This window comes from Dipodomys ordii, unplaced genomic scaffold (assembly GCF_000151885.1).
Source record: "Dipodomys ordii isolate 6190 unplaced genomic scaffold, Dord_2.0 Scaffold40, whole genome shotgun sequence".
Taxonomy (NCBI): domain Eukaryota; kingdom Metazoa; phylum Chordata; class Mammalia; order Rodentia; family Heteromyidae; genus Dipodomys; species Dipodomys ordii.
In genome coordinates this window covers 14,787,571-14,812,706 of record NW_012267256.1, presented here as the reverse complement: position 1 = coordinate 14,812,706, position 25,136 = coordinate 14,787,571, and the positions used below count along the sequence as shown (strand labels likewise).

Below are 25,136 nucleotides of genomic sequence, written 5' to 3'. Positions count from 1 at the left end.
CCACATTTTTATCTAGTGACCGTCTCTTTCATTCAATACCTTTTTACTTTTGTTTTCCTAAATGAGTTCAAAGTAGTCAATTTCCCTGTTCCCTTCCATGTCTCAAGGCTTTGATTCCTTTCATATTGCATTCATATTTAAGTTTATAGTTGCAAAGCAATTTACACTTACAACCTTGAAGATTTCTTTGTTTTATAACATCCTGTCCAAATGATAGAAAACCGGATCATCCATAAAAAGGAAACAAATTGATTTCAACTGGCCTCAGGCTTTCCAATCACAATGTTAGAGACAAGAGTCCAATAAAATGATATTTTCAAGAGTTGAAAGGAAATAAATATTGATCCTTAAATTATTAGCAGCTAAAATTATTTAAAGATGTTATTAGACTATGAAGATCCAAAGGTTTTTTAAAGTCTCATAAATCCCTTTGAAATTATTTATAAAGGAAATATACCAGTAGGAAGAAAAATAACCAGAAATAAGGTTTTGATTTGTGGGAATAAAGATAGGCATTTATTGTACCTAAAAATTACATGAAAGTACAGCATATTGAAAATAACCCAGAGGAAAGTATAGGAAATAGCCCCTTGGAGTAAGGATTGTTTTGTGATGGGGGAAAAAAACAAACCAAGAGCCACAGGTAGCTGGAGACCATCAGAAATCCTGAGCTGACAGTATCATTACACATAGGGGAATCTGAAATTAACATTAAAAAATATGTAACACCATTACAATATATTTCTTGTGTGTCCACATACCAGGTCTTGAACTGAGGATCTCACTGAAGGACTCTCCCTCTCAGCTCATTCTTTCCAGGTATCCAAAGATGGACTATGAAGGGTTAACCCCAACCAACCACATTTTCCCAGGTGCATACAGACATCAGGCAAATGATCAAAGAGATGTGCGGGCTGCCTGACACAGCCAAGGCAAGCCGACCTGGGCCTAGCCTGAAAGGCTCTGAGACCAAGCTGTAAGGCCAGGAAAGGGTTAAGAGGTTGGTAGACTAAAAACTGTATCCTGTGAAGGTCTCGACAAGACAGATAGAGAACTGTTTGTCCATGAAAAAGCTTGAGACCTTGGATAAGGGAATACTTACCCTATTCTCTGCCTGCACCTGCAGTCACTGCCCCTCCCCAGATTAAACTCATGTAACCTGTCTCCTTGATCAGACCCACTAAAACCCAACTCTTGTCCCAGCTCTTCGCACGTCTCCCAGGCCACAGGACACTGTGCCCATCGCCGTTATACCTCAATAAGCAGTCCTAACCTGAGGAAGATGGGGTCCAGCCTGCTTCCTTTCTTTCTCATCCATTTTCCTAACACTCACACTTATTTATGGCTGGTGCTCTACCACTTGAACCACACCTCCAAGCTAGTTTTTTGATGGCTAATTATACATGCAGTCTCTTGGACTTTTCTGCCCCGGATGGCTTTTTTTTAGAAACAGAAATCTATTCTCATCTTCAGTACCAAGCAGGATCCTTGCAAACATAGACAGGAGTCTTAACAAGGCAGAAGAGTACATTGTCAAGTTTCATATTCCTAATGCTTTCCCTGCCCCCTGTCCCTTGCCCTGCTGACCTCAGGATTCAGGCGCAGGGTTTAGACAGCTAGGCAACAGGAGATCCCATAGGTGAGTTAAGGTATATAAGCTTCAGGAAGTCACATAGGTAAGACCAAGGAAATCGAACTTACAGCTGGAATGTTTCATTATCTTACTTTGAAAGAAAAGAGTCTTACTGACTTCTTGTAATTCTACCTCTTTGGGTCTAGAGTTGTTCTTTGCTTCAAATTGTGGTAACATCATTTTTTTTATCACTAAGTAAAAAAAAAAATATTACCCTGACTAAGGTAGAGGAGGATCTCAGTCAAGGCAGTTGCTATAAAGATTTGTAGCAGCCCCTGGATACAGGGTATGATACAACAGCGAAATAAGAGCACTGTGATTATTAGAGAGCTTTTCAGAATACTGTTCCGTGAGGTTTGTGAAAGGGTCATTTATTCACAAGTTTTCAGCCAATTCATTTGCTAGGCTGATCAGTCCATCAGAGGAAATGTTATTCAGAACGAATGCACAGACATTTATTAATGGTAGACTTCTCCACCCCAGAACAAGACTAGCTCAAAGCTAGCAGATATTTAGCTTCTGGTCTATACATTTGTTAAGAACTCCCATAGGGACTCCAATAGTTTCTAAGTGTATATTAGAATCAAAAGAATCCCTAGGATGTTTCTTTTATTGTCTTTTTTTTGGGGGGGGGGAGAGGATCGAATTCCAGAGTAAAAGGGATAGCCAATTAGACCAATGTACAGGTTCCACCACAGCTGGCGAAGAGGGTGACATACAGTGGCCCCTAATAAAATTACCAGAGGTATGTTCGCAGAATGTTTAACATGGAATGACTGGTCTCAAACTCAGCAACTGAAGACATTTTCCATGAACATAGTATACCTTTTCCCCCCACCTTGAAAGACAGGAGATAAAGTTTATACCTTCTTGCAGAGGTATGATAGCCCTAAGAATCTCATGGCCCTTGGCTAGGGTAAACAGCAAGTTTAGGGACTTGCATGATTCGATTCCCCAGGCTGTTTTGTCCTGGAAGAGTGTTATCATACAGATCATACTATCTGGATTCGAAGACCATCACCAGAAAAAGGGACCACCTGTGCCTCCAGTCCTTGCACAGTGTAACAACGGCTTTTGTTAAGGCTGTGGACATTTCACCCAGGCATTAACGTCTCTGCATCCTGTCTGGATTGCCAGACTCTCATTGACATTGTTGTTATGGTTGCTTTAGTTGGATTATACTGGTGCTGAACAACAGGGCCCTCTGATTGGGATCAGGACAGACGTGCCAGCCTTTGATGCCTTGTTGTCGGCGCACTTCTACCCAAGTGTAATGAGCCCAGCCTTTTTCAGTGCTTCAGATGGTTGTCTCCTTAGTCAATAAGACTGGGCTAGTACTCCACCACTTGAGCCACAGCTCTACTTCTAGCTTCTTAGTAGTTTATTGGAGATAAGAGTTTCATAAACTTTCCTGGCCAGGCTAGCTTCAAACTGCGATTCTCAAATCGCAGCCTTTTGAGTAGCGTGAACCATAGTTTTCCAGCTCAGAAAATTAGCTTTTTGAAAAACAAGATCAGACAGGCTTGTCTGGACTTTCACCAGAAGCATAAAGATCACGTTAACACCTTCCTGATAAGGCCTTTTTGAATAGCAAAGTCTATCCAGAGAGTTTAAGCAATAAAACAAGTAAAGGAGTCTTAATTCCTCAGAAACAAGAGTGGATCCACTGGCCTCTGTGGAGTCTTAAACATGAAGAGCAGCTACTTTTGGACTAGTGAGCAAGCTAGTCCTGTAAAATGGATGGGAAAAACTATGTTGCTGGCAGACTAGACCAGAAAAGAGCTAGACAACCTCCAGAAAATTCCAAAAGGCCAGACAAGCATAAGAGAAAAAAAATGCCAACAGAACCTCTACTTTAAACAAAGTTACCAAAAACAGAGGGGATTATTATTATTATTATTATTGCCCGTCCTAGGGCTTGAACTGTCCCTGAACCCCTGAGCTTTTGTGCCTAAGGCTAGTGCTCTACTATTTGAACCACAGCACCACTTCCTGGTTTTTGTGGTTAACTAGAGATTAGAGTCTCAGGGACTTTTTCTGCCCTGGTTAGTTTCCAACCACAATCCTCATACCTCAGCCTCCTGAGTAGGTAGTACAGGCATGAGCTACCTGGTCCCAACAGAACAGAGGCTTTTGGTTTTTTTAAACATGTCTGCTAGAGAACTCAGCTTTACATCAGTAAACTAAATTGATATTTGAATACCCCCTAGGGAGATCTTAATCTACCTGAAAATCTTGTAAAGAAAATGGGTGATGTCCTCAAATGGGATTCCTGTCCTCATCCTGGCTTTGTTTCCTTTGTGAGGGAAGAGAAGAATACCCCGCCCCGCTTTTTTGTTGGTTGTGGGGTTTGAACTCTGGGTTTGGGCACTGTCCCTCAACTCTTCACTTTACCACTTAAGCCACAGCACCACTTCTGTTTTTCTGGTGGTTTATTGGAGATGAGAATCTCACAGACTTTCCTGCCCAGGCTGGCTTTGAACCGCGATCCTCAGATCTCAGCCTCCTGAATAGCTAGGATTACAGGCATGAACCACTGATGCCCGGCCTCCCACATCTTCTATTGGGTATTATGGCCAAGTGCTTTTTTTTCTTTTAAGGTCTCAGGAGCTAAATTCTTCCAGTGATTCAGGAAACATGCCAGTAGGGAGTCATCAGGAATCTGGCTGTTTTAGCACCTCTATAAGCAAGAGCAGAAAGAGACAATCTCTTCCATAATGGAGGAAGTGAATCCAGTTTCTCTAGCTCCTTCCTTTTTTATCTTAATGGATGTAATGATTATGGGGCCTCATCTCCAACAGAGTGTTGAGTCCATGTTCTCTTGGGAGACTGGGCTTTTTCTTCATTGACATTTTTGAATAGAAGTTGGCATACCCAATTCCCATCTGACGCAAACTTTGGCCAGAACACCAAGGATTTAGGATGGGTCCTTGAGTACAAAAAAAAAAAAAAAAAAGCAGCAGAATCAAAGCATCTTTGTTTCTTTTTCTCTTTGGTCCATGCATGATTATTCCAATATTCTAACATCTACCACCTAGGTGAATCTTTTCCTTCCCTGCCCCCGCCCTACTCCTATTTGCTAAAGAGGGATTCTTTTCTATTCTTCGAGGTTTTCTGGCTTATACTCAATCCTTTACTGCCAAAAATGTCTTGAACCTTTCCAGTGTTCTCAATCTCAATCTCGCAAAGAAATAACTGTTCCTTGCAGCCAACCTTCAATCCAACCACAAAGGCAGTAATGCGAGCACCCCCTTTCCTACCTTGGTTCATGCATGAAGTGGCCTGGTTCCTGATAGTTTTTTGCGTGGGCACTGCCCTGCATGGCTTTGACTTCCATCCCTTTAGCCTGCAGCTGCAACTAAGGGAAATCAGTAAGTTAGCCAGAAGGAGCCAACGTAATGATCAGCAGGAACCATCTCCCCCCTCATGGAAATTTCCCTCTCACCCCAGTCACAGCTAGATCTGGAATGCAGCTCCAAATCGTTAAGAATAGAAATAAATTCTTAGTCTACATTACCCAACAGTCACCGATGATAGTTTTAGCAAAGGAATCTTTAATATTTCTCCAAATGGGTATACTCTTGACAAACCCAGAGAAGGCCAGCACACTAGACAGGCAGTCTGCCTAGTTTCTTACACCTTAGCTCTCTCCCCACCCCTGGTCCATTGCCCTGTTGACCTCAAGGTACCAGCTCACAGAAGATCACAAAGGTGAGTGAAGGTGCATAAGCTTCAAGAAATCATATGGGTGAGTTAAGACCAAGGGAATGAAACTTACAGCTTGAATGTTATGTTATCTTCCTTTGAAAGAAGAGATTCTTGTCGATTTCTCCTTTCACTTTGAACTGTAAGTAATCCTTTAGGTCTGACTCTTATGTAGCTAGGATTATAGGTATTAGCCACCAGTACCTGGTGACATTACAATATTTCAAAAACTAAAATTTCAAACAGAAAAACTTTTGATCTATAAAGTAAGAGTTGCTATTAGAGAGGAAAGAGAAAAATGAAAGTATGGAAAACAATAAAATACGCAGAAATAAATCACAATAGAAGAACAATAATTAAGAAAATCAAAGGTAAGGATTTTTTGGTAAAATTCTGTGTGTGTGTGTGTGTGTGTGTGTGTGTGTGTGTGTGTGTACTCCAGCTCTTGGGCTTAAATTCAGGGCTTGGGTACTATCCTGAATATTTTTGCTCAAGGCTAGTGCTCTACCAATTGACCCACAGCTCTACTTTTCCCTTTATGGAGGTTAATTGGAGATAAAAGTCTCACAGTTTCTTGTCTAGGTTGGCTTTGAACCTCAGTCTTCAGATCTCAGCTTCCTAAATAACACCTGGCAGATCAGATTTTTAAATGTCAAAAAAAAAAGTCAAATAGACACACTGGAAATAAAGTCATGGAGAAAAAAAAACAGATGAATATCAATGATTCAGATACAAGGTCCAGATATAAGGGTAAATGCATCGAGAGGATATAACAAAGGAGGAGGCAACAATGGTTGATAAGAAATGTACTCATTACCTTACTCATGTAATTGTAACCCCTCTGTACAGTATTTTCACAATAAAAAAAACTTAAAAAAAAGAAAACATAAATGTACCCAACACTGAAGAAATAATGTATAAAGCAAGTGTTCACTGAAGAAATAATGTATAAAGCAAGTGTTCACAGGTCTATAAGGGAGCAATAGCAATATAATAAGTCAATGATCTCAATGAATGACTAGGCCAAATAGCAAACCAGTAAGTAGGCAGCAGGTTTGAATTACACTATAGATCAGACCTAGAAAACATTATTTTGATCAGACCATTCAACAGCAGTTAATATACAAATTCTTAAGTATACACAGTTTTCCAATATAGAGCATATATTGTAACAAATTTCTGAACACTGAAATATTATCATGTGTTCTTACAATCTAGGTGTAAAAACTAAAAACCAATCAAAGGAGAAAAACCAAAAAATTCACAAACAACACACTCCTGAACTACCAAAGAAAAATCTAAAAGTAAATAAAGTATCCTGTGATATATATAAATATGGAAACACAACATGCTAAAACGTATGAAATTCAGCAAAAGTAGTTCAAAAAGAAAAGTTTATATAAATGTCTTCATGAGTTAAAAGACTTCCAATAAATGCCTAAACTTTACACCTAAAAGAAATGGGGGGGGGCAGAGAAAAAGATATTTGAGGGCTGAAAATGAGATTATCTTAAGCCAAGATCTTCAATGGATGAAAGGAACTGGGTAACAGCTGAATTCCAGGGAGAATAAAAGAAAATGCATGACTACATTCTCTCTTTGACAGATTGACAGGTGGACTTGGAAGCAAGGGATCCAAGACACCCAGGTGGTACTGGTATGTGCTGGGCTGCTGGGTGGGGGAGGGGCATCTCCACCCAGTGGCCCCTGACTCTCTGCCCCTCCCCCTTTCAAGAGCCCTTTGTGATGAGGCCTCTGTGATGTAGGCTCGGGCCTACAGCCTGCTGGCAAAGGAGATTTATAGAGCAATTCAGACGATGGAGAATCCTCTCTTCAATCTGAAAAGCAGCAATGCCCAATGGCTGAGCCCCAGCTCCACAACCATGGTGTTGGATATGATCCTTGCCATTGTGTGTGGAGTGGGACTTTTTCTCGTGTTACTGCCTTTCCTTAATCGAAAACCACCCTTACCACCACCTGAGGGAAAAAAGAAGCAGAGGAAGGTAAGAATCTTTCAACCCAGACTCTTCCAAAAGTAATCTTCCTCTTTCTTTCTTTCCTTTTCTTTCTCCTTTCTTTCTTTCCTTTCTTCTTTCTTTTTCTTCCTTTCCTTTCCTTTCTTTCCTTATTCTTTTCTGTCTCTCTCTCTCTCTACACACACACACACACACACACACACACACACTGCAATTTTCACTTTTTCAAATCAAGTAGAGAAGTGATTGAAATCCTAGGAAAGAAAGAAGACAGCCGTCTTCCCCTCTGCACTGGCAGGACAGGGCGAGGTGAGGATACCCACCAGGTCATCCACTAAACTCACAGACCATCTAGGTGGAGTCTTTTAGATGCCAAGGTAAAGTCAATCACTGGGAGTTTATGGCTGAGAAGTGGGCTCCTGAGCACTGGTTCCAAGGTCCCCTTATCATGGCAAGGGCCTGAGAGGGAGGGAAGAAAGGTATGTGATCTTTTCCACATGTTTCTCATTGTTGGGCTGCTTTGAGGACCGCGCTGAGTCCCTGGGAATCTCTCAACAGCCCCTGGAACCTACTGGCAGGCACCTGCAGAAGCCCCAGTCTGTGGTTGTGAGTAAAGAGATAGTGACTAAAGGGTATCCAGGGTGGATTTCACATAAGAAATCCCTCTTTGTGTTTCTGAAAAAATAAAATACTAGGACTCACACCTGTAATCCTAGCCTACTCAGGAGGCTGAAATCCGAGAATCACAATTTCAAGACAGCCAGAGTAGAAAAGTCCATGAAATTCTTATCTCCCAATTAACCACCAGAAAACCAGAAGTGGAGCTGTGGATCAAGTGGTAGAGCACTAGCCTTGAGCTGAAGAGCTCAGGAGCAGTGCCCATGCCTTGAGTTCAAGCCCTAGGACTAGAAAAAGAGAAACACACACACACACACACACACACACACACAATGATATATATGTACATATGTGTATATATAGTAATATATATAGTATATATAAGATATATACTATATAGTATACTATATATGCTACATAATATATACTAGAGTATATATACTATAGTATATAGTATATATAGTGTCTATAAACTATAGTATAAACTATATATACTATACATATAGGATATACTATATACTATAAATACTATATATACACTATACTATATGCTGCATACTATATATAGTATATACCATATACTATATATATACTATATAGAGAGTATATACTATATACACACTATACTATATATACTTATATAGTATGCTATATATAGAGCATATAATATATACGATATATAGTATATATATACTCTCTATATATACTATATATATAATGCATATGTGTATATAGTTATATATATAGTATATATGATATATACTACACATATACTATAGTATATATACTATATATAGTATACATTATATACTCTATATATAGCATACTATATAAGTATATATAGTATAGTGTGTATATAGTATATACTCTCTATATATACTATATATAGTATATATACTATAGTATATGTGTAGTATATATCATATATACTATATATATAACTATATACACATATGCATTATATATACTATATATGTACTACATATATGCTATAAATACTATATAATATATTACTATATATAAACACATATATACATATATATGGAGAGTGTGTGTATATATATATATACTATATATAGTATATATATATTTAGTATGTATCTATATATACTATATATGTGTGTATATATATAGTATATATATATATATAGCCAGTCCTGGGGATTGAACTCAGGGCCTAGTGTTGTCCCTGAGTTTCTTTTACTCAAAGCTAGTACTCTACCACTTGAGCCACAGTGCCACATTTGACTTTTTCTGAGTTGTTTATTGGAGATAAGAGTTTCACAGACTTTTCTGCCTGGCCTGGCTTCAAAAAGTGAGTAAAAGGTAAGAAAAAACGAATTCCATGAATTCAATATAGAATGTCATAATGTTCAGAAACAATACCTGCTCCTTGTCTAGAGAGAGAAGACTGAGACTTGAACTCAACCTCCCATTTTCTTCTTGTTTCTTAGGATCATCTGCAGATATGGCGGTGGAAAAAAAGCAGGAAGAAACATATACCTCCAAAAGGTAAGGCAGTGCCATTCGTTCCTGAGGTCCAGAATTAATGCTGGTCCTCAGGGACCAGAGCCAGGTCCCAGGGGTCTCTCAGGATGTAGTTGCAGAGGCCTGAGGGAAAGGCTCCTGGGAAGGAAATTGGAATTGTGGACATTTCTCGGGTCCTGTGTTTAGAAGGAAACTGTGATGGGTCTGGATTTGTTCAGTAGGACAAGGCTGTTTTACTTGAATAAGGCTCATGTTTTCTTAGATGATCCCAGCCTTTCTTCTGCACACAACTGTAAAGACCCTGGAGAAATGCCGTAGATGGAACCCTTTGTAAATGATAACAGCACTCCCCACCCACATACTTTGCAACCTCTGCCAGCCAGGTTCTTGTAACCTTGAGCTCCAGTGCCTGGACTGCAGAGTCAAACCTCTTCTACATGGACATCCTGTTCAGGTTCCACTAAAGTCTCTCGTCTCTCTCCATTTTCACTACCATAACCCAGTCTCCTTATTTCTAGCATCTGGAGTACACCTGAAGGAGATAAAAGAAAAAGAACAAAATGGCTCATGCTTAGAACAAATGAGCCCAAAACCTCACCTGAATCCTGTAAGGGATCCATTAGAGCCACCAAGTACAGAACAGGATGACAAAACCCCACAACATATGAGCCCAGGACACCACTCAAATCCTGCAAGGGACCAATTAGAGTCACCAAGTACAGGAGAGGACAACAAAACCCCACGATCCTTCTGGGACACGAAAGATAAGTCAGAACATCTACAGGGTCCGCAGCAACTATCATTACCCAAGATCGCAGATGATGATTTCCAGAAGAAATATGACCAACTTTTCTGGGGTCTCCCTTCTCTACACAGTGAATCCTTAGTGGCTACAGCCTGGATCCCCCAGAATTCTCCTCTACAGTCTCCATTTTTCCTATTCAATGGAACTTCAATTCAAGATAAAATATCTCCACTGCTTTCTCAAGTCCATCCCATCTCCCATCTGGAGTCCCAGTCCCCATCCTTAATTCTGCCTATCTCCCAATTCCAGCCCTCATCTCTGGATCATTTCCATCAATCCTCTCTCCCTTCCCTGCCTTCTTCTCTACACCATCTTAGGGACTACGGAACATCTTTTTCTGTAACCCAAAATAAAGTCCAATTTTTCAGTCCAACTGAAAGTCATTACCCAGAAAAGTCTTTGCTAAGGAGACAACTAGAACGAGAATGGGATTTCCCCTCAGTGGTCCAAACGTCTCAGCAATCCAGCTGTCCTGTCACTCCTAACCCTTCCCAAGAAAGCTGGGCAGTCTCTATCCTTCCTGAGAATTTGCCAATCAGCCCTGAGCTCCGGGGGAAACTGGAGGAACACATTCAGAAGTGGCTCGTTCAACACGGATTGGACGTGCCCCACAGGATCCAGGAGTCCCTGGAAGTGATGGATTTTCAAGAGGAGTTGACAAGAACGTGCTCGGATCACATCAAGCCTGGCCCTTCTTGCTCCTTTATGTCGACCAGTGAACAGTACAAGGAAGTACAGAAGGTGAAGTTCCATTTAGACAAGGAGGTTGGCAAGAACTTGGGGCATATTCTGGGAAGGGCCCCGAAATACCCATCCAAGGAGGCGGAGGACGCCCCAGTGAAAACTACCAAGGTGAACTCTAAAGAATCCCTGAAGAAGAATGACTCGGTGAAAAATGGATCAAGAGGCAGAGACAAGAATCTACAAAACGACTCCAAATCTCATTTGGCCGGTAAGCTGGGGCGTAAATGTGAGGTTCCGCGGCCTATGAGCATGCCCCAACCCTGGCTTCCTGCTTTGCCGATGCCTAACACCCACAAGCAGACCAATCGTCTAGAATTTTCGGAGACTATGGAAAGCTGCGAGCCCACCTTCCGAAAGCTTTCCTTCCTCGACGCATGTACTCATCGGGCCCTGGAGGCTCATATTATAAAGCTTTGGGTGAAACACCGGTGGAGCTTACCCCTCAAGGCCCTGAAACCCATTAATGTCTTTAAGCTGAGAAAGTCTCAACTTTTGGCCCTTCCGCACTTCAGTGGTCCCTCCTCCTCCATCTGCGTATCGAAGGCCAGCTCAAAAGTTCAGGTTGCCAAATTCCTGGGGAAACCACCCCAGGCAAGCTCCAAAGAGAAGGTGATGGCTAACAGCAGTGTTCCCCAAACCCTGACTCCCCTTACCCCCTCACCCTCATGCAAGGAGACGGAAAGACTCCACAAAAGAATCCCATTCGGAGATGCCTATGTCTCCTCACCGCCCCCTCCAGCTAGAGCAGAGGGAAAATGGGCTCCTCCGGTTCTCACGGGCAGCCATGTGCACAGCAGCTGTCCAAGAAAGTCGGTCGTGGGGACTGGGCAAGGCAGCCTAGAGGTGCCTACAAGATCTGCAACCCATGCTCTAAGAAAGCCATGCTTTCGGAAAGAAGTCACAAATGAGTTTGAACAGAGACAGAGGAATGCCGTGATCCAGGCCTCAGCCTGCGTCACCGGTGTCACCCTTCCACGCTGCAATGCCAGGGACATGCCCCTGGCCGCAAGTTATCTGGCTCCTCTCATGTCAGAGGACGTGATGATGCAAACGCCCTGTAGTTCAGGACAACATCAGCCCCATGTCGTGAAATGCCAAGACACATGGAGAAATCAACCCAAAATGTATGCCTTTACTTACAAAGGGGAGGAGTATAGGAGACCAACCCCAAGGAATCATGACAAAACATGTGAAGAAATGAGGACCCCCAAACTCACTCCAGCCAGGAGAACGGAAGAAGCTCCAGAGAACAGAACCCCTACTCCAGCTCCTCCAGAAAACCACTTCCAAAAATTCATGAGACGCTTTTTTCACTGGATGCTACCCAAGAAAACAATCATGGCAGAAGCAGACACCCTAGACAAAGACAAGCCTAAGAGTACCCCTGTCCAGAGCCACCGAAGAGGGCAAGCTGGGACACACATGGACAGGAACATGGCCGAGGCACAGGAACTCATGACAGCCGTTGGACAGATCGTGGAAAAGAAAATGATGCTTCATCACAAGCTTTGCACCTTGAAGTCAAACCAGTACAAAGAATACCCTCGAGCTCCCAACTGTCACATTCCCTCTTACCAGAGACCCTCCCACTACTCAGATCAAAGAAGGATGAGCAGCTATGCAGCCACCAAGTGGCAGAGGTGTCCTACCCAGGACAGGAAACTCAGGCCCAAACAGTCCCTGAAGAGTGTCCGATTCAATGAGCAGCGTGGGGCCGAACAAGCCTGCTATCCACCCTCCAAGAAGGCTGAGTCACCGCCAACTGCCTCCCCGCACGGGCCAACAGTGCCAGGGCCCTCGAGCCATCATCAGCAACACTGCCCAAGGCATTGTCATCTCAGGAGAGGTGTCTTGTCTCCATCAGAAAATCCTTCTCCAGTCCTTTCCGTTAGGAAAACATGTCCCAAAGGAAAACTGTGATGCGTGGAAGAAGAAAAGACTCCACATGCTAGCAAATCCAGTTAATGTAAAGCCAATAAACATATTATTTTCCCCTCACAAAAGGTAATGACTTCTGTGTCTTCCATGGTTGGTGTGGGCTTTAGCTTCTAGAGGGAAGGAGGGGGTGGGGAGAGATGAAGAAGTTGAGTTACAAACTGATCTTTATCCAGACATCCTTCATTGAGCTATATATTCAATGAATAATGTCCTATAATACCACCCTGATGGAAATCAAAACTATATATAGATATATTTTATTTTATTTTTGCTGGTCCTGGAGTTTGAACTCAGGGCTTGGGCACTCTGCCACTTTGAGCCACAGCACCACTTCTGGTTTTCTGGTGGTTAATTGGAGTCTCAAAGACTACCCAGCCTTGGCTGGCTTCGAATCATAATCCTCAGATCTTAGCCTCCTGAGTAGCTAGGATTATATATAGCCACTGGAACCCAACCAAAAACTTCTTTTTTTTCCTGAACTGGGGCTTGGACTCAGAGCCTCTCACCTTCCTTGACTTTGTGTTTGTTTGTTTTTGATTACTGCTTGGAGTTCTACCACTTCAGCCATACCTATACTTCCAGCTTTTTGCTGGTTAACTGAAGAGTCTTGCAGACTTTTCCACACATACTGGCTTTGAACTGTGATCCTCAGATCTCAGACACCTGAGTAGTTAGGATTACAAGCATGAGCCACCAGCACCAATCTTCTAAACAACAAAAACTCTTAAACCAGTAAGGACATCCAGTGAAATCCCTACCCTAGAAGTGGTTCAACCCATCCTCCGACTACTTAGGCAACTCTAGGGACCAAATTTACAAAGGCCTCTTAGGGCTGAAAATTCCTGCAGGCTCCAAGAAAGGTCAGATCCAAGGAGCTTCACATGTCACAAAGTAGGTAAAGTGTGAATGGGAGAGTACAAGCGCTCTGAGTTATGAAGCAGGAAGAAAAAACAAATTTCTCTTGGCTCCTTTGGTGGGAAATAGAAATTTTCCACTCCTGGGAAGTCCCTTCTCTCTGGCGAAAGCTAGAATGCAAATGGGTCCTCTTAGTTTGGCCCTAATGAAAAGCTCAGAGTGGCCGCCCCACCCTCTCTGCCTTTCTCCCACTCTGGAGCAGCATTAAAGGTAGACCTGATGACCAGGGAGGCCACTAAGGGCCATGTTTCCCGCAAATGTTTAAACCATCCTGTCCACAGGCTGATGACCTTGGTCTAGCTCACATCTAATTCAACCTCAGGGGGAAAACCTGGGTGAGGAGAACAGGTAGGAGACTGTGTGTGAACTGATGCCAGGCATTGTGGGACCTGAGGATGAAATGTGGGAGAAGAATTGAAAAGAAGTTAGAAATAAATGGTGCCATGTGACTGGTCCCTACAAGTTTAGGAAAGGAGATACAGAGGCCAAGAACTCTATCCTGGCCTCACCCCAGATTCCCACCTGCTTCCCATCCCACATCTGGATAAACCTTTAGCTCAGATGCAGAGGATTAGCCTAAAGAGGAAGCAAAGCGAATCAGAGGGAGTTAATTTGTTCCCTTGCAGTGCTGGATATTCAAACCAATGTCAATAATCTGGTGATGAGAATGGGCCCCCATATAAGGGACTAGATTGGCACCAAGCAAGGAGGGCACAGGCCCTGATGCCTCGATACTAGAGCCAGGTCCTACTTCTGGGATCCTGATGAGTATGGCAGCCTCCAAAGAGAGTGGAGTCAGGACTGGCAGGATTGGTTGGGGCCTGGAGCAAAGAGGTGCTGGAGGACATCATGAGAGGATCATAGAGCTGAGCCTCTGGCTTCAGGACATGCTGCCCCTGGATACTGCTGGTCTCCCTGAGGACACCAACATGCAAGTTCTGGACTGTGAGGATGCTGGACATAGAACCATGGTGCCTGCCAAGAAAGGCACCAGAAACAGGCTACTCTGATGGACCAGTCAGAAAACAGGAAGGACAAAGTCCCTCTCTGCTACACAGCTTTCCATACAGTGCGATGAGAACAGCAGTTGAAGACAGCCACAGGCACCTCTAAGTGGAAACTTCCCAGAGAGATTTCATGCACAGATACCACGCAGAGATCTCTCATTGTCACCTAGTATACCATTTCCACAGGAATCTCAAAGGGCTCTGAGACCTCATGTCAGACCCTTGCAGACATTTTGAGTAGCTGGCTCACAAAGACTACCTTCCTACAGAGATCACTCAGACTTCTCCATCCTAGTCTTCCCACAGTGACCTCCAATCCACCAGATTTCCAAATACACACACACACACACACACACACACACACACACACACACACACCCCTCCCACAGAGCTCCAAGTCTACACAGAGACCTCTCATGTCCGCATGGACACCTTGCACAGATTCCACTGGTGGTTCCACCGTCGTGGGCTAAAAACTCACACACAGAATTCCTTCGGGAGTTTCAAACAGAAACGTCCCACAGAGATCACAAGGTCCTCCTACAAGGCTCTCTGACAAGGTCCTGACATAAAGTCCTCCCACAAGGCCCTCTGACTAGGAATTACCCACAAGGCCCTTCCACAATGTCCTCCCACAGCCAAACACCAATAGACTTCCCATAGAGACCTCATGAGGAAACTGACCAGAGAGACCTCCCTATGGACACCTCAAGGCAGAGATCTGGCACAAAGACCTGCAGTGCTCCACAGAGAAGAAGCACAGAGCTTTGGGCCAGGGCCAGAGACCTCACAGACACCTGTACACAGACTTCCTATTCTTTGGGCCAGGGCCAGAGACCTCACAGACACCTGTACACAGACTTCCTATTCCTCCCCACACATTTCACAGAGACCCCTACAGAGACTGCAAGCTACCCCATGACCCTTCCCCCCCCCCCCACACACACACAGACAACTCACATGGAAACCTCTCAGGAAGATTCTAGGGATGTCCGCCTCACACAGTCCTTCTTCAGGAGCCTGAGGGCCCGCACTCTGTGCAGATGAAACCATTAGCAAACCCTAGGTTGTGCCTTTCCAAACCCTGAGGTACCCAGATACTGTCAGCCATGCACCAAAAATGGGGTTCTCTACTTGGGAAAAGTTTAAGAGTAAGACAACACTCACTGGATCTGATTATAATCCACTCAGGATTATATGTCTATGAAAAAAAGTATCTGATCTATTTTATTCTACTTTTCTATGTTAACGTGTAGACACAGTAGTGTTCAAAGAAGCCATTGTAAAAGATATTGGTACTTGGCTGGGAAGGTGGCTTAGTGGTAGAGCGCTTGCCTCACATGCATGAAGCCCTGGGTTCAATTCCTCAGTACCACATACACAGAAAAAGCCAGAAGTGGTGTTGTGGCTCAAGTGGTAGAGTGCTAGCCTTGAGCAAAAGAAGAGCAGGGACAGTGCCCAGGCCCAGAGTTCAAGCCCCAGGACTGGAAAAAAAAAGATATTGGTATTTAAACGCCATTGCAAATGTGACTCATACATGTAATATTAGCTACTCGGCTGAAATCTGAGAATCCTCAGTTCAAAACTGACTGGGCAAGAAAGTCCATGAGATTCTTATCCCCACTGATTTACAACAAGAAAGAGAAAGAGAAGAGAGGGAGGGGAAGGAGGGAGGGAGGGAGAGAGGGAAGGAAGAAGGGAAGGGAAGGAAAGAGGAAGGGAAAGGAAAGGAAAGAAAGGAAGAAAGGAAGGAAGGAGAGAGAAAAGGAAAAAGCCAGAAGTGGAGCTTGGCTCAAATGGTAGAGCATTATCCTTGAGCAAAAAGCTCAAGAATAGCACCCAGGCCCTAAGTCCAAGCCCCAGGACTGGTACAAGGGGGAAAAAAGGCAGAACTCACCTGAGATAAGTTCATTTTCTGCTGCCCCTGAAAGAATGTAGAGAATTGTGAAGGTTCTGCTAGGGACAAAGAAAGAAAAAGAGAGTTTGAAGAGAACTGGCTACCTTATAGTTCCCATGTCACCTACCTAAAATATCACATCAGCCAGAGAAAAGGTTTCCTAATGGGAAATATCCATTTCACTCTGAGAAGGGACAGGAAGGACCATAGAAAGGTAGCAACAGAGAAGCCTGTGTATCTTTGACAGGATTGTGTAGGTTTGTTTTTTTCACTAAATAGGGTAAACTTTTTCTGTCAATTAACTAAAATCCTTTCCTTAAAAAAAGCAGTATAAACAAACAAGAGAATAGGTTAAACAAGCCCAGACACACACAGTTTTTTATTGTTGTTTTGGTTTTTTTGTCTACATTCATTAACTCTCTCTCTCTCTCTCTCTCTCTCACACACACACACACACACACACACACACACACAAAGTCAGCTTACTAAGCAAGTTCTTATTGCCTTATTATCTTTACTCCATGACTTAGAATTTCCCTAGAAAGCTCTAACAGGACATTTTGTGTAAACCTTTAAACCCTTTTTCTTCTAAGTCAGTTGTCAGTTCTTACAAAAGATATATTGAAGCTGGATGTAGCAGCTCATGCCTACAATCCTAGCCTCACAGAGAATGTAAATGAGAGAGGCTCAGTCCATGCCAGTTGGGACATGAGACAAGACCCTAATGACTAAAGCAAAAAGGGCTAGGAAAATGGCTCAAGTGGTAGGGTGCATTCTTAGCAAGAACAAGGCCCTGAGTTCAAACCTCATCACTGAAAAAAAATCAGACAGACAGACAGGGAGATAGACACATAGAAGATAGATAGATAGACAGACAGACAGGCAGGTAGGCAGGCAGGCAGACAGACAGACAGACAGACAGAGCATTTGCTCTGTGTGAGTGAACAGCACTCTGCTTCGTTCCTGTTTCTGCTCTGGATATTTGTACAAAAGTCATTCATTTTAGGCTGGATATTTTTTGAGCTTCCAACACAGAAAACTCTACTACTATTTTTGTGATATTCTGTGTTCAGGAAAAAGCATTAGCTTAATTCAAAAAGCTACATGTGATGACAAGACATAGTATGTTATGAGAGTACCTCAGAAGCTGGAAAAGGGGAGGAAGGAAGGAACTGTAGTATTCTGCCAGCTGGTGGTTGTCTCTAGATATCATGCCCTTGCCAACACGCCAGTAAATTGCTTTTCACAGGCAGTCATCCATTCCTTTCAACCAGGTTATCACCTTCTGCAAGTTGGTCCATCATGATGGCTTCCAGACCAGATGACATCGATTCAGGGTCTACAGAGAATCCAGAACATCCTCTGAGCCAGATGTGGTGTTACACATCTGTAATCCCAAAGAGAGGATCCCAAATTCCAGACCAATCTGGCTGCAGTGCAGTCAGCCTACATAGCAAGAGTCTGTCTCAAGAAAGGAGGTTGGGGGTGGGGGAAGAAAGATCAGGGCTGGGCTCTTTTGTAGAATCTTCTACTTCTGCTCTGAAGCTCTAGGAGAAATCAATGTCAGAAGGGCTGACATAGATCTCCTGACATAAATTTCCTGCTTTGTTCTAGAACCTTTAGGACCTAGGCCAAGAGATAAATTCGGTCTTTGAAATGTTCATCTGATACCCTAAACCTGACTCTTGAAATTCACTGTTGCTATTAGCTAAATGCAACTACTGAATCCCTAAAGTTTGTCAGAGCACACGACTTACTTTTTAATGGAGTCAAACAAAATAGACAAAATCAGCTTTGCCTGATTTCTTTTCTCAAGTTACCGAACACTTGGAAGTACATACAGAATGACATGAAAGATAGCAAACCACGGGAGTAAGTGTCTCATAATAGCATCTTACACTACCATGCTTATTGCAGACAACACGTGTTTGTGAGTTTTGTTTTTGTGCCAGTCTTGGGGCTCTCTACCACTTGATCCACAGCTCCACTTTCAGGCTTTTGTTTTGTTGTTTTGGTTTGGGGTGGTTAATTGGAGTTAAGAGTCTCAGAGACTTTCCCTGATCAGGCTGGCTTTGTCTTGCAGTCCTCAGATCTCAGCCTCAAGAGTAGGTATGATTACAGGTGTGACCCCCTGCGCGGTGTGTGTGTGTGTGTGTGATTACAGGTGTGACCCCCTGCGCGGTGTGTGTGTGTGTGTGTGATTACAGGTGTGACCCCCTGCGCGGTGTGTGTGTGTGTGTGTGTGTATGATTGCAGGTGTGACCCCCTGCGCTGTGTGTGTGTGTGTGTGTGTGTGTGTGTGTGTGTGCGCGCGCGCGCGCCCTCCTGTCCACTGTCACCGTTACAAATCCACTTCCCATTCCCCCCAACCCAGGCAGACACGGCACCCCGATGGCATCTCAGGGAGGAGGAGATGCCCACACACAAGCCCACCTGTCCCGAGGTCTCCTGGCCGTGAGAGCACTGCTAAGGGAGCGCCCTGCTCGGGTCACAGCCCCGATGGAGACTTTTCGCTCCTTTGGTTTCCACCCTCCCTGACGCCCCGCCGCCCAACAGGAGGTAGAGTTGGAGCTGCGCAGGCGCACACCGAAAGTGGGGCCCGAAAACTACAGTTCCCACAAACCCCTGCGACACGCGGAAGTCGTTTTTCTGTTTCCTTTGTGGATTGCAAGTGTTAGCTTGACCTTCAGCCTTTGGGCCCAGGTTTCGCTAAATTCACAGACAGATTGACATGACTATGACAGACAGGACATAAAGAAAAAGTTACGAAAGTTACTGTTACTTCACTTGTTAATATCCAGATGATGTAGGAAATTGTTGTTCTCTTGAAAAGACATAGACTGAAACATTAAGATCAGGTCCTTACAAAATTTAGAGTAATTCATTGAACTGAGCTGATTGAACAAAATTAAGAAAGCGGCTATGCCAAAGGGTGTTAAGAACTGTTCAATCTGACCAGGCACCAGCGGCTCATGCCTGTAATCCTAGCTACTCAGGAGGTGATCCAGCCTGGTGATCCAGGGCAGAAAACCCTTTGAGACTTGTCTCCAGTTAACATCCAAAACGCTGCAACTGGAGCCTGTGGCTTAAGTGGTACAATGCTAGCCTTCAGCACAAAAGTTCAGGAGCCCTGAGTTCGAGCCTCCAGGCTGGCACACATACAGGAAGAAATGTCAAATCTGTATGGCCCATACCTATGATGCCCATTTTACTATTTTCTGTTTTGAATATTTGTTGTTGTTCCCCTAAGGAAATGTGTTTTAAACTTGAAGTAAAGGTGCAAGCCAACACATCTCATGAATATATCTGTTACATAGAACAACATGTAACCAATACATTAGTTAACCATAGAACAACTATGGTTAACATGGGGAATAGTAGGATCTGTGAGTAGCAGGGGCTATCTGGTAAGGAGGGAAGGAGAAAGAGAGAGAGGGAAGGGTGCTAGCAGTTCAAAATCACACACACACACACACACACGCACACACAGTCAACTAATTTGTCAAACACCAAGGACATCTAGATTTTCTGTTATCTCAAAGTTTATACCTTTGTGTATTTTTAGTTTAATCCAATATCCACTGTGAAATAAAACTTATGAAAAGTATAATGTCTATGTTGACATCTATTTGATTATTGTGCATGATTTAGTGTTCTTGGATACCTTGTTGAACAGGCTGACTTTTCTTCCTTGTATTGCCTTTGCTCTTTTGTCAATGTTATTTTTCTTAATGATATCTGTATCAATCTACTTGCAAATTATTTCACCTTTATTACAATCTTTCTGGAATTATAGGTCTCTAATAATTTTTGTAACTAGGTAATATCAGCCCTCTGACTTTGTTCTTCAATATTGACATGGCTATACTGGGCTTTTTCCATTTCCATATGAACTTAGAATTGTTTTTTTCAATATCCACAAAATAATTTCTTGAGATTTTGTTTGAGCATTGTATGTTGCTATGCATTAATATGAAAAAAATCTCCTTATTAGTTTTTTATTTTGTCCAAGTTTTTAAGCTTACCCCAGACTAATCTAGATTGCTAGATTTTTACCAAAGTACTTCATCATTCAATGCTAATGTAAGAGATGTGATATTTATTTCAAATATCTAATTGCTTTCCTATTTCAATTGCTGGTTCACAGGGTTACAATCAAATTTTAAGATAATCTTCTATCCCGTAATCTTAATAATAATAACAATAATTGTTTATTAATGACTTTTTAGTCTGTGTGGAGGAGGCATTTTTAGCATAGACAATCATATTATTTACGAAGATAATTTCGGGTTGTTTTTTTTTGCTTCCCAGTCTGATTTTTTAAATTTAATTTTCTTATTCCAGTAGCTAGGGATGTTCTCCATCTCATTTGGTTTTTCAGCATTAATATAATGTTAGTATTTTCTGAAGATATTTTTCATCAAGTTCATGAAATACTCATTCTCTTCTTCCCTTAACCCTCCCCCCACTATCTTTTCTCTTTCTCTCTCTTCTTTCTCCCACCCCTATTTAGGAAATAAACTCAGGGTCTCACACTTGCTAGGAAAGAATTCTGCCAGTCCGCAGAAAATTCTTTTGATCTCTTATTAGCTGAGAGTTTATCATGAATGGGTTTTGGAGTTTGTCAAATGCATTTTTAGCATTTATTGATACGATCATATGATTTTCTTCTAATGTCAGTTGATGTGATAGGTTACATTGGTTGGTGTCCAGTGTTTAACCCACTTAATAATCCTCACTGGTTTTGTTTTTTTGTTTTGTTTTGTTTTTGCCAGTCATGGGTCCTGAACTCTGGGTTTGGGTGGGCACTGTCCCTCAGCTCTTCAGCTCAAGGCTAGCATTTTACCACTAGAGCCACAGCACCACTTCTGGCTTTTTCTGCTTATTTGGTACTTAGGAATTGAACCTAGGGCCTCATGCATGCAAGGCAAGAACTCTACCACTGAGCCACCTTCCCAGCCCCAATCTTCACTGTTTTGTTTTTGCTTCACTTTTTTCCAGTATCAGGGTTTAAACTTAGGGCCTCATGCTTGCTCAACTTGCTCATTTGGATGGTGCTCTGCAATGTCAACCATACCTCCAGCCTGGATTTTTGCTGATTATTTTGGAGATGGAGTCTCTCAGACTTTTCTGCTCAGACTAGTCTTGAATTGAGATCCTCTGGATTTCAGTTTTCTGAGGTTTATAGGAGTGAACCATGATGACCTATTCCTTTTGTTTGATAGACATACGCCTACTCTGATAGTTATTTCTGACTTCTGTAAATTATGATAGACTGTGTCTGAGAAGGAATTGGTCCATTTTCACCTAAATTATCAAAAACATGTGGCTCTCTCATTAGATAAAGAATTCTAGGTTGGTGGTGTTATTCTTCCAGCATTTTTAAATATCCAGTTCACTCACATCTTGGATAGAAGTCTGATATAATTCTTATTACAATTTCCTGTTTGTAGTCTCTGTTCTACAGGATCTCTCTTTTTGTTTTTGTTTTCTGCATTTGAATATTAGATGCCTCAGTGTGCCTTCTTTAATACCCTGCTATGTGTTTGTTCTCTTTACTTCCTAGATCTTTAGCATGGTGCCTATTATTGTTTGTGGAAAATTCTCAGGCATTACCACTTCAAATGTTATTTTTGATGTTTACTCTTCTTTCTTTCTTTTTTTTAATTTAATTTAATTTTATTTGTGAACATACTGTACAGAGGGGTTACAATTACATGGGCAGGATAATGCGTACATTTCTTACCAAGCATTGCAGCCTCCTCCTTTGTTTACCCTTCACATCCCTTCCTCTTCTTTCTTTCTTCATTTTATTTCCATTATGTACATGTTATATCTTTTCTAATTATCTCATCATCCTTGGATATTTGGTTTCCTTTGAAAAATCATGTTATCTCTTTGCACTTAACTTGTGGAAGTTTATAGTGGTATATATTTAAGCTTATTGCTTCTTACCCGTGTCAATATATTAAATAAACTCATCAAATCCTTCTGTGTGTGTGTTTGTGTGTGTGTGTGTGTGTGTGTAGCACACACACACACGCATGCTAGTACTGGGGCTTAAACTCAAGGCCTCATACTCTCACTTGCTTTTTTGCTCAAGGTTAGCACACTACCATTTAAGTACACCTCCACTTCTGACTTTTTAGTGGCTAATTGGAAATTAAAATCTCATGGACTTTTCCTGCCTGGGCTGGCTTCAAACCACACTCCTCAGATCTCAGCCTTCTGAGTAGCTAGAATTACAGGAGTGAGCCGCTACGTGCCAGCCTGGACTCTTCCCCATGTCTTTTGGACTTCTCCCACCCTTTGGGACTAGTCTCAAACTTCCATCTCCCTAAATAGCTAAGATTACAAGCTGTGGCCTCCCCAGCAAAGCCTCTAGCTTTTGACATTAAAAGATTAGGATATAGTCATATAACCATAGACAGTTTGCCCCCTTCACACTCATTATTGCATTAATTTTTATTTAATACATATGGTTAAAAACCTACAATATTTTGTAGTGAATTCTAGCCTTTATACTTGTCCAGTCAATGGTGGATGGTTAATTAGCCATCTCAAATATTTCTTTTTATTATTTTTATTATGTTGTGGGTTGATAGTCTTCTCTATTCCCAGCTCAGGAGGTAAAATCGAGCAGATGAGAGCCAATAGACACTATTTTTAGCTCAGCCTTTTCTTTGAGATGCATTCAATGATATTTCAAATGTCAAATGAATCTGCCAGCTGCAGCCAAACATAACAGCGTGGAGAGGAAATACAGCCAAGAAGCCAATATGTTTTCATTCTGAGTGGATTCATCTATGTGTACAGATGATATCCATTATTACCTGTGACCAGCATGAAGTTTTATCATAGCATAATTTACCTAATATGTATTAAGATGGCAGGTATAGAGATAGCCACCAGACAAACAAAAGATTCATTAATATTTTTCTATAGGTAAATCACAGAGTTAAAGCATCTGGCTGCCATGATTCTTCCCAGCCTCAATTCAGAGCCTAGAAAGTAGAGTTGTGAAATGAATCATTATTCTTTTCCATACTGTCAAAAACATCTAGTATTGGAGACGTTGTAAGGAAGAGGTAGGTAACCTATTTACAATCCCATTTTTTAGTTACTGTACTCAAATATGAAAACATTCACAGATGTCAATAGCCCAAAGGGATAAATTATATTAGATGAGTCTATCTTTTCAAGTTAGTGTTATCTTTTGTATTTCCATGTCATCTCCCTAATGTTTTCCAAGACAATGTTTTGGCAGATGAGAGTTGATACAAATATTTGACACTGGTAGGTAAGAGGAGTGTCTAGGTATCTGTGTTGGTCTTCAGCAATTAAGTCTTTAGATGACATTTACAAAGTTACAGTTAAAGTACAGCAAACATGTTGCCAGAATGTTTGGGCAAAAATGTTTGGGCCAAAAAAGAATTCAGGCACCACATGAACATAAGTAAAGATGATAGAAAAGTTTAGTAGAAAAGAAATATGATAAAGAGAGCATGTGGCATAGATAAGCCATGGGAAGATAGCACGTAAGGCAATCTCTGCCATCTTGGCCATCTTCAGTCTTATTTGTGATAGAGATTGGCCTTGGGTTAAATAGTTGGAATCGAATGGATTTCTGATTGGTGAGTCTCCTTTCTGCCTCTTGTAAAGTTGTCATGCCAAAGATTTAGTGACCCATTCTATTTCTTCATTCCTTTGTAGCTCCCCAGCCCCCATTTCATTGCGCACAGATTTTGGTGTCTCATCCTGCCACCCGCAGGTATTATAGGCCTGCTTTTCTACTCATGTGTATTAAAGTTCCCCTTGGCTTCTGTTGATGCGACAATGGGCCCTCCAGACCCTGGCTGAAGCTTTGAGTAAGCTTGGCTCCTGTCCTTGACAACTAGGTCAGTCAACTCCCCCATCCTTTCCTCTTTCCAGATTCACAGCTAACTTCTCTAGCTCTCTTGTAAGGCATGTGGAAAATTCTGTGCCAGAGGGTAAAAGAAAGCTCCAGATGGTCTCACACTGGTACATGTATGCTTCCACATCTACTCACAAGTCATTGGGCACATCAGTCATGTAACCTCATCCTACTCAAAAGATGTTTGTGATGGGTCCTATGCATTCATCAGACAAAGCCAGAAGTGGAACCATCCAAAAAGAAATGGATTCATTATTTGACTTGTGTAGCTATAACCCCTCTGTACATCATCTTTATATTAACAGCAAGAAAAAAATTTAATAATAATGATAAGGCTAAGAGAAAAATTGGGGGAGGAAATTTTTGTCTATTTTTTATTTTTTATTGTGAAAATACTGTACAGAGGGATTACAATTACATGGGCAAGATAATGAGTACATTTCTTATCAAGCATTGTAGCCTCCTCCTTTGTTTCCCCTTCCTATCCCTTCCCAT

The 25,136-nt window shown here is 42.1% G+C and overlaps 1 protein-coding gene across 1 annotated transcript in view; it reads left to right on the top strand.

The window, feature by feature from the left end:
• Window positions 1-12,889, top strand: part of LOC105987220 (spermatogenesis-associated protein 31-like) — a 39,671-nt gene extending 26,782 nt beyond the window's left edge. Inside the window, exons 2-6 of the mRNA XM_013018414.1 lie at window positions 2,805-2,903; window positions 6,945-6,995; window positions 7,105-7,341; window positions 9,387-9,444; window positions 9,939-12,889. Of these exons, the coding sequence (XP_012873868.1) occupies window positions 2,805-2,903; window positions 6,945-6,995; window positions 7,105-7,341; window positions 9,387-9,444; window positions 9,939-12,889 (3,396 nt within the window). The remainder of the gene's footprint in view (window positions 1-2,804; window positions 2,904-6,944; window positions 6,996-7,104; window positions 7,342-9,386; window positions 9,445-9,938) is intronic.
• The last annotated feature ends 12,247 nt before the right edge of the window (window positions 12,890-25,136 follow it).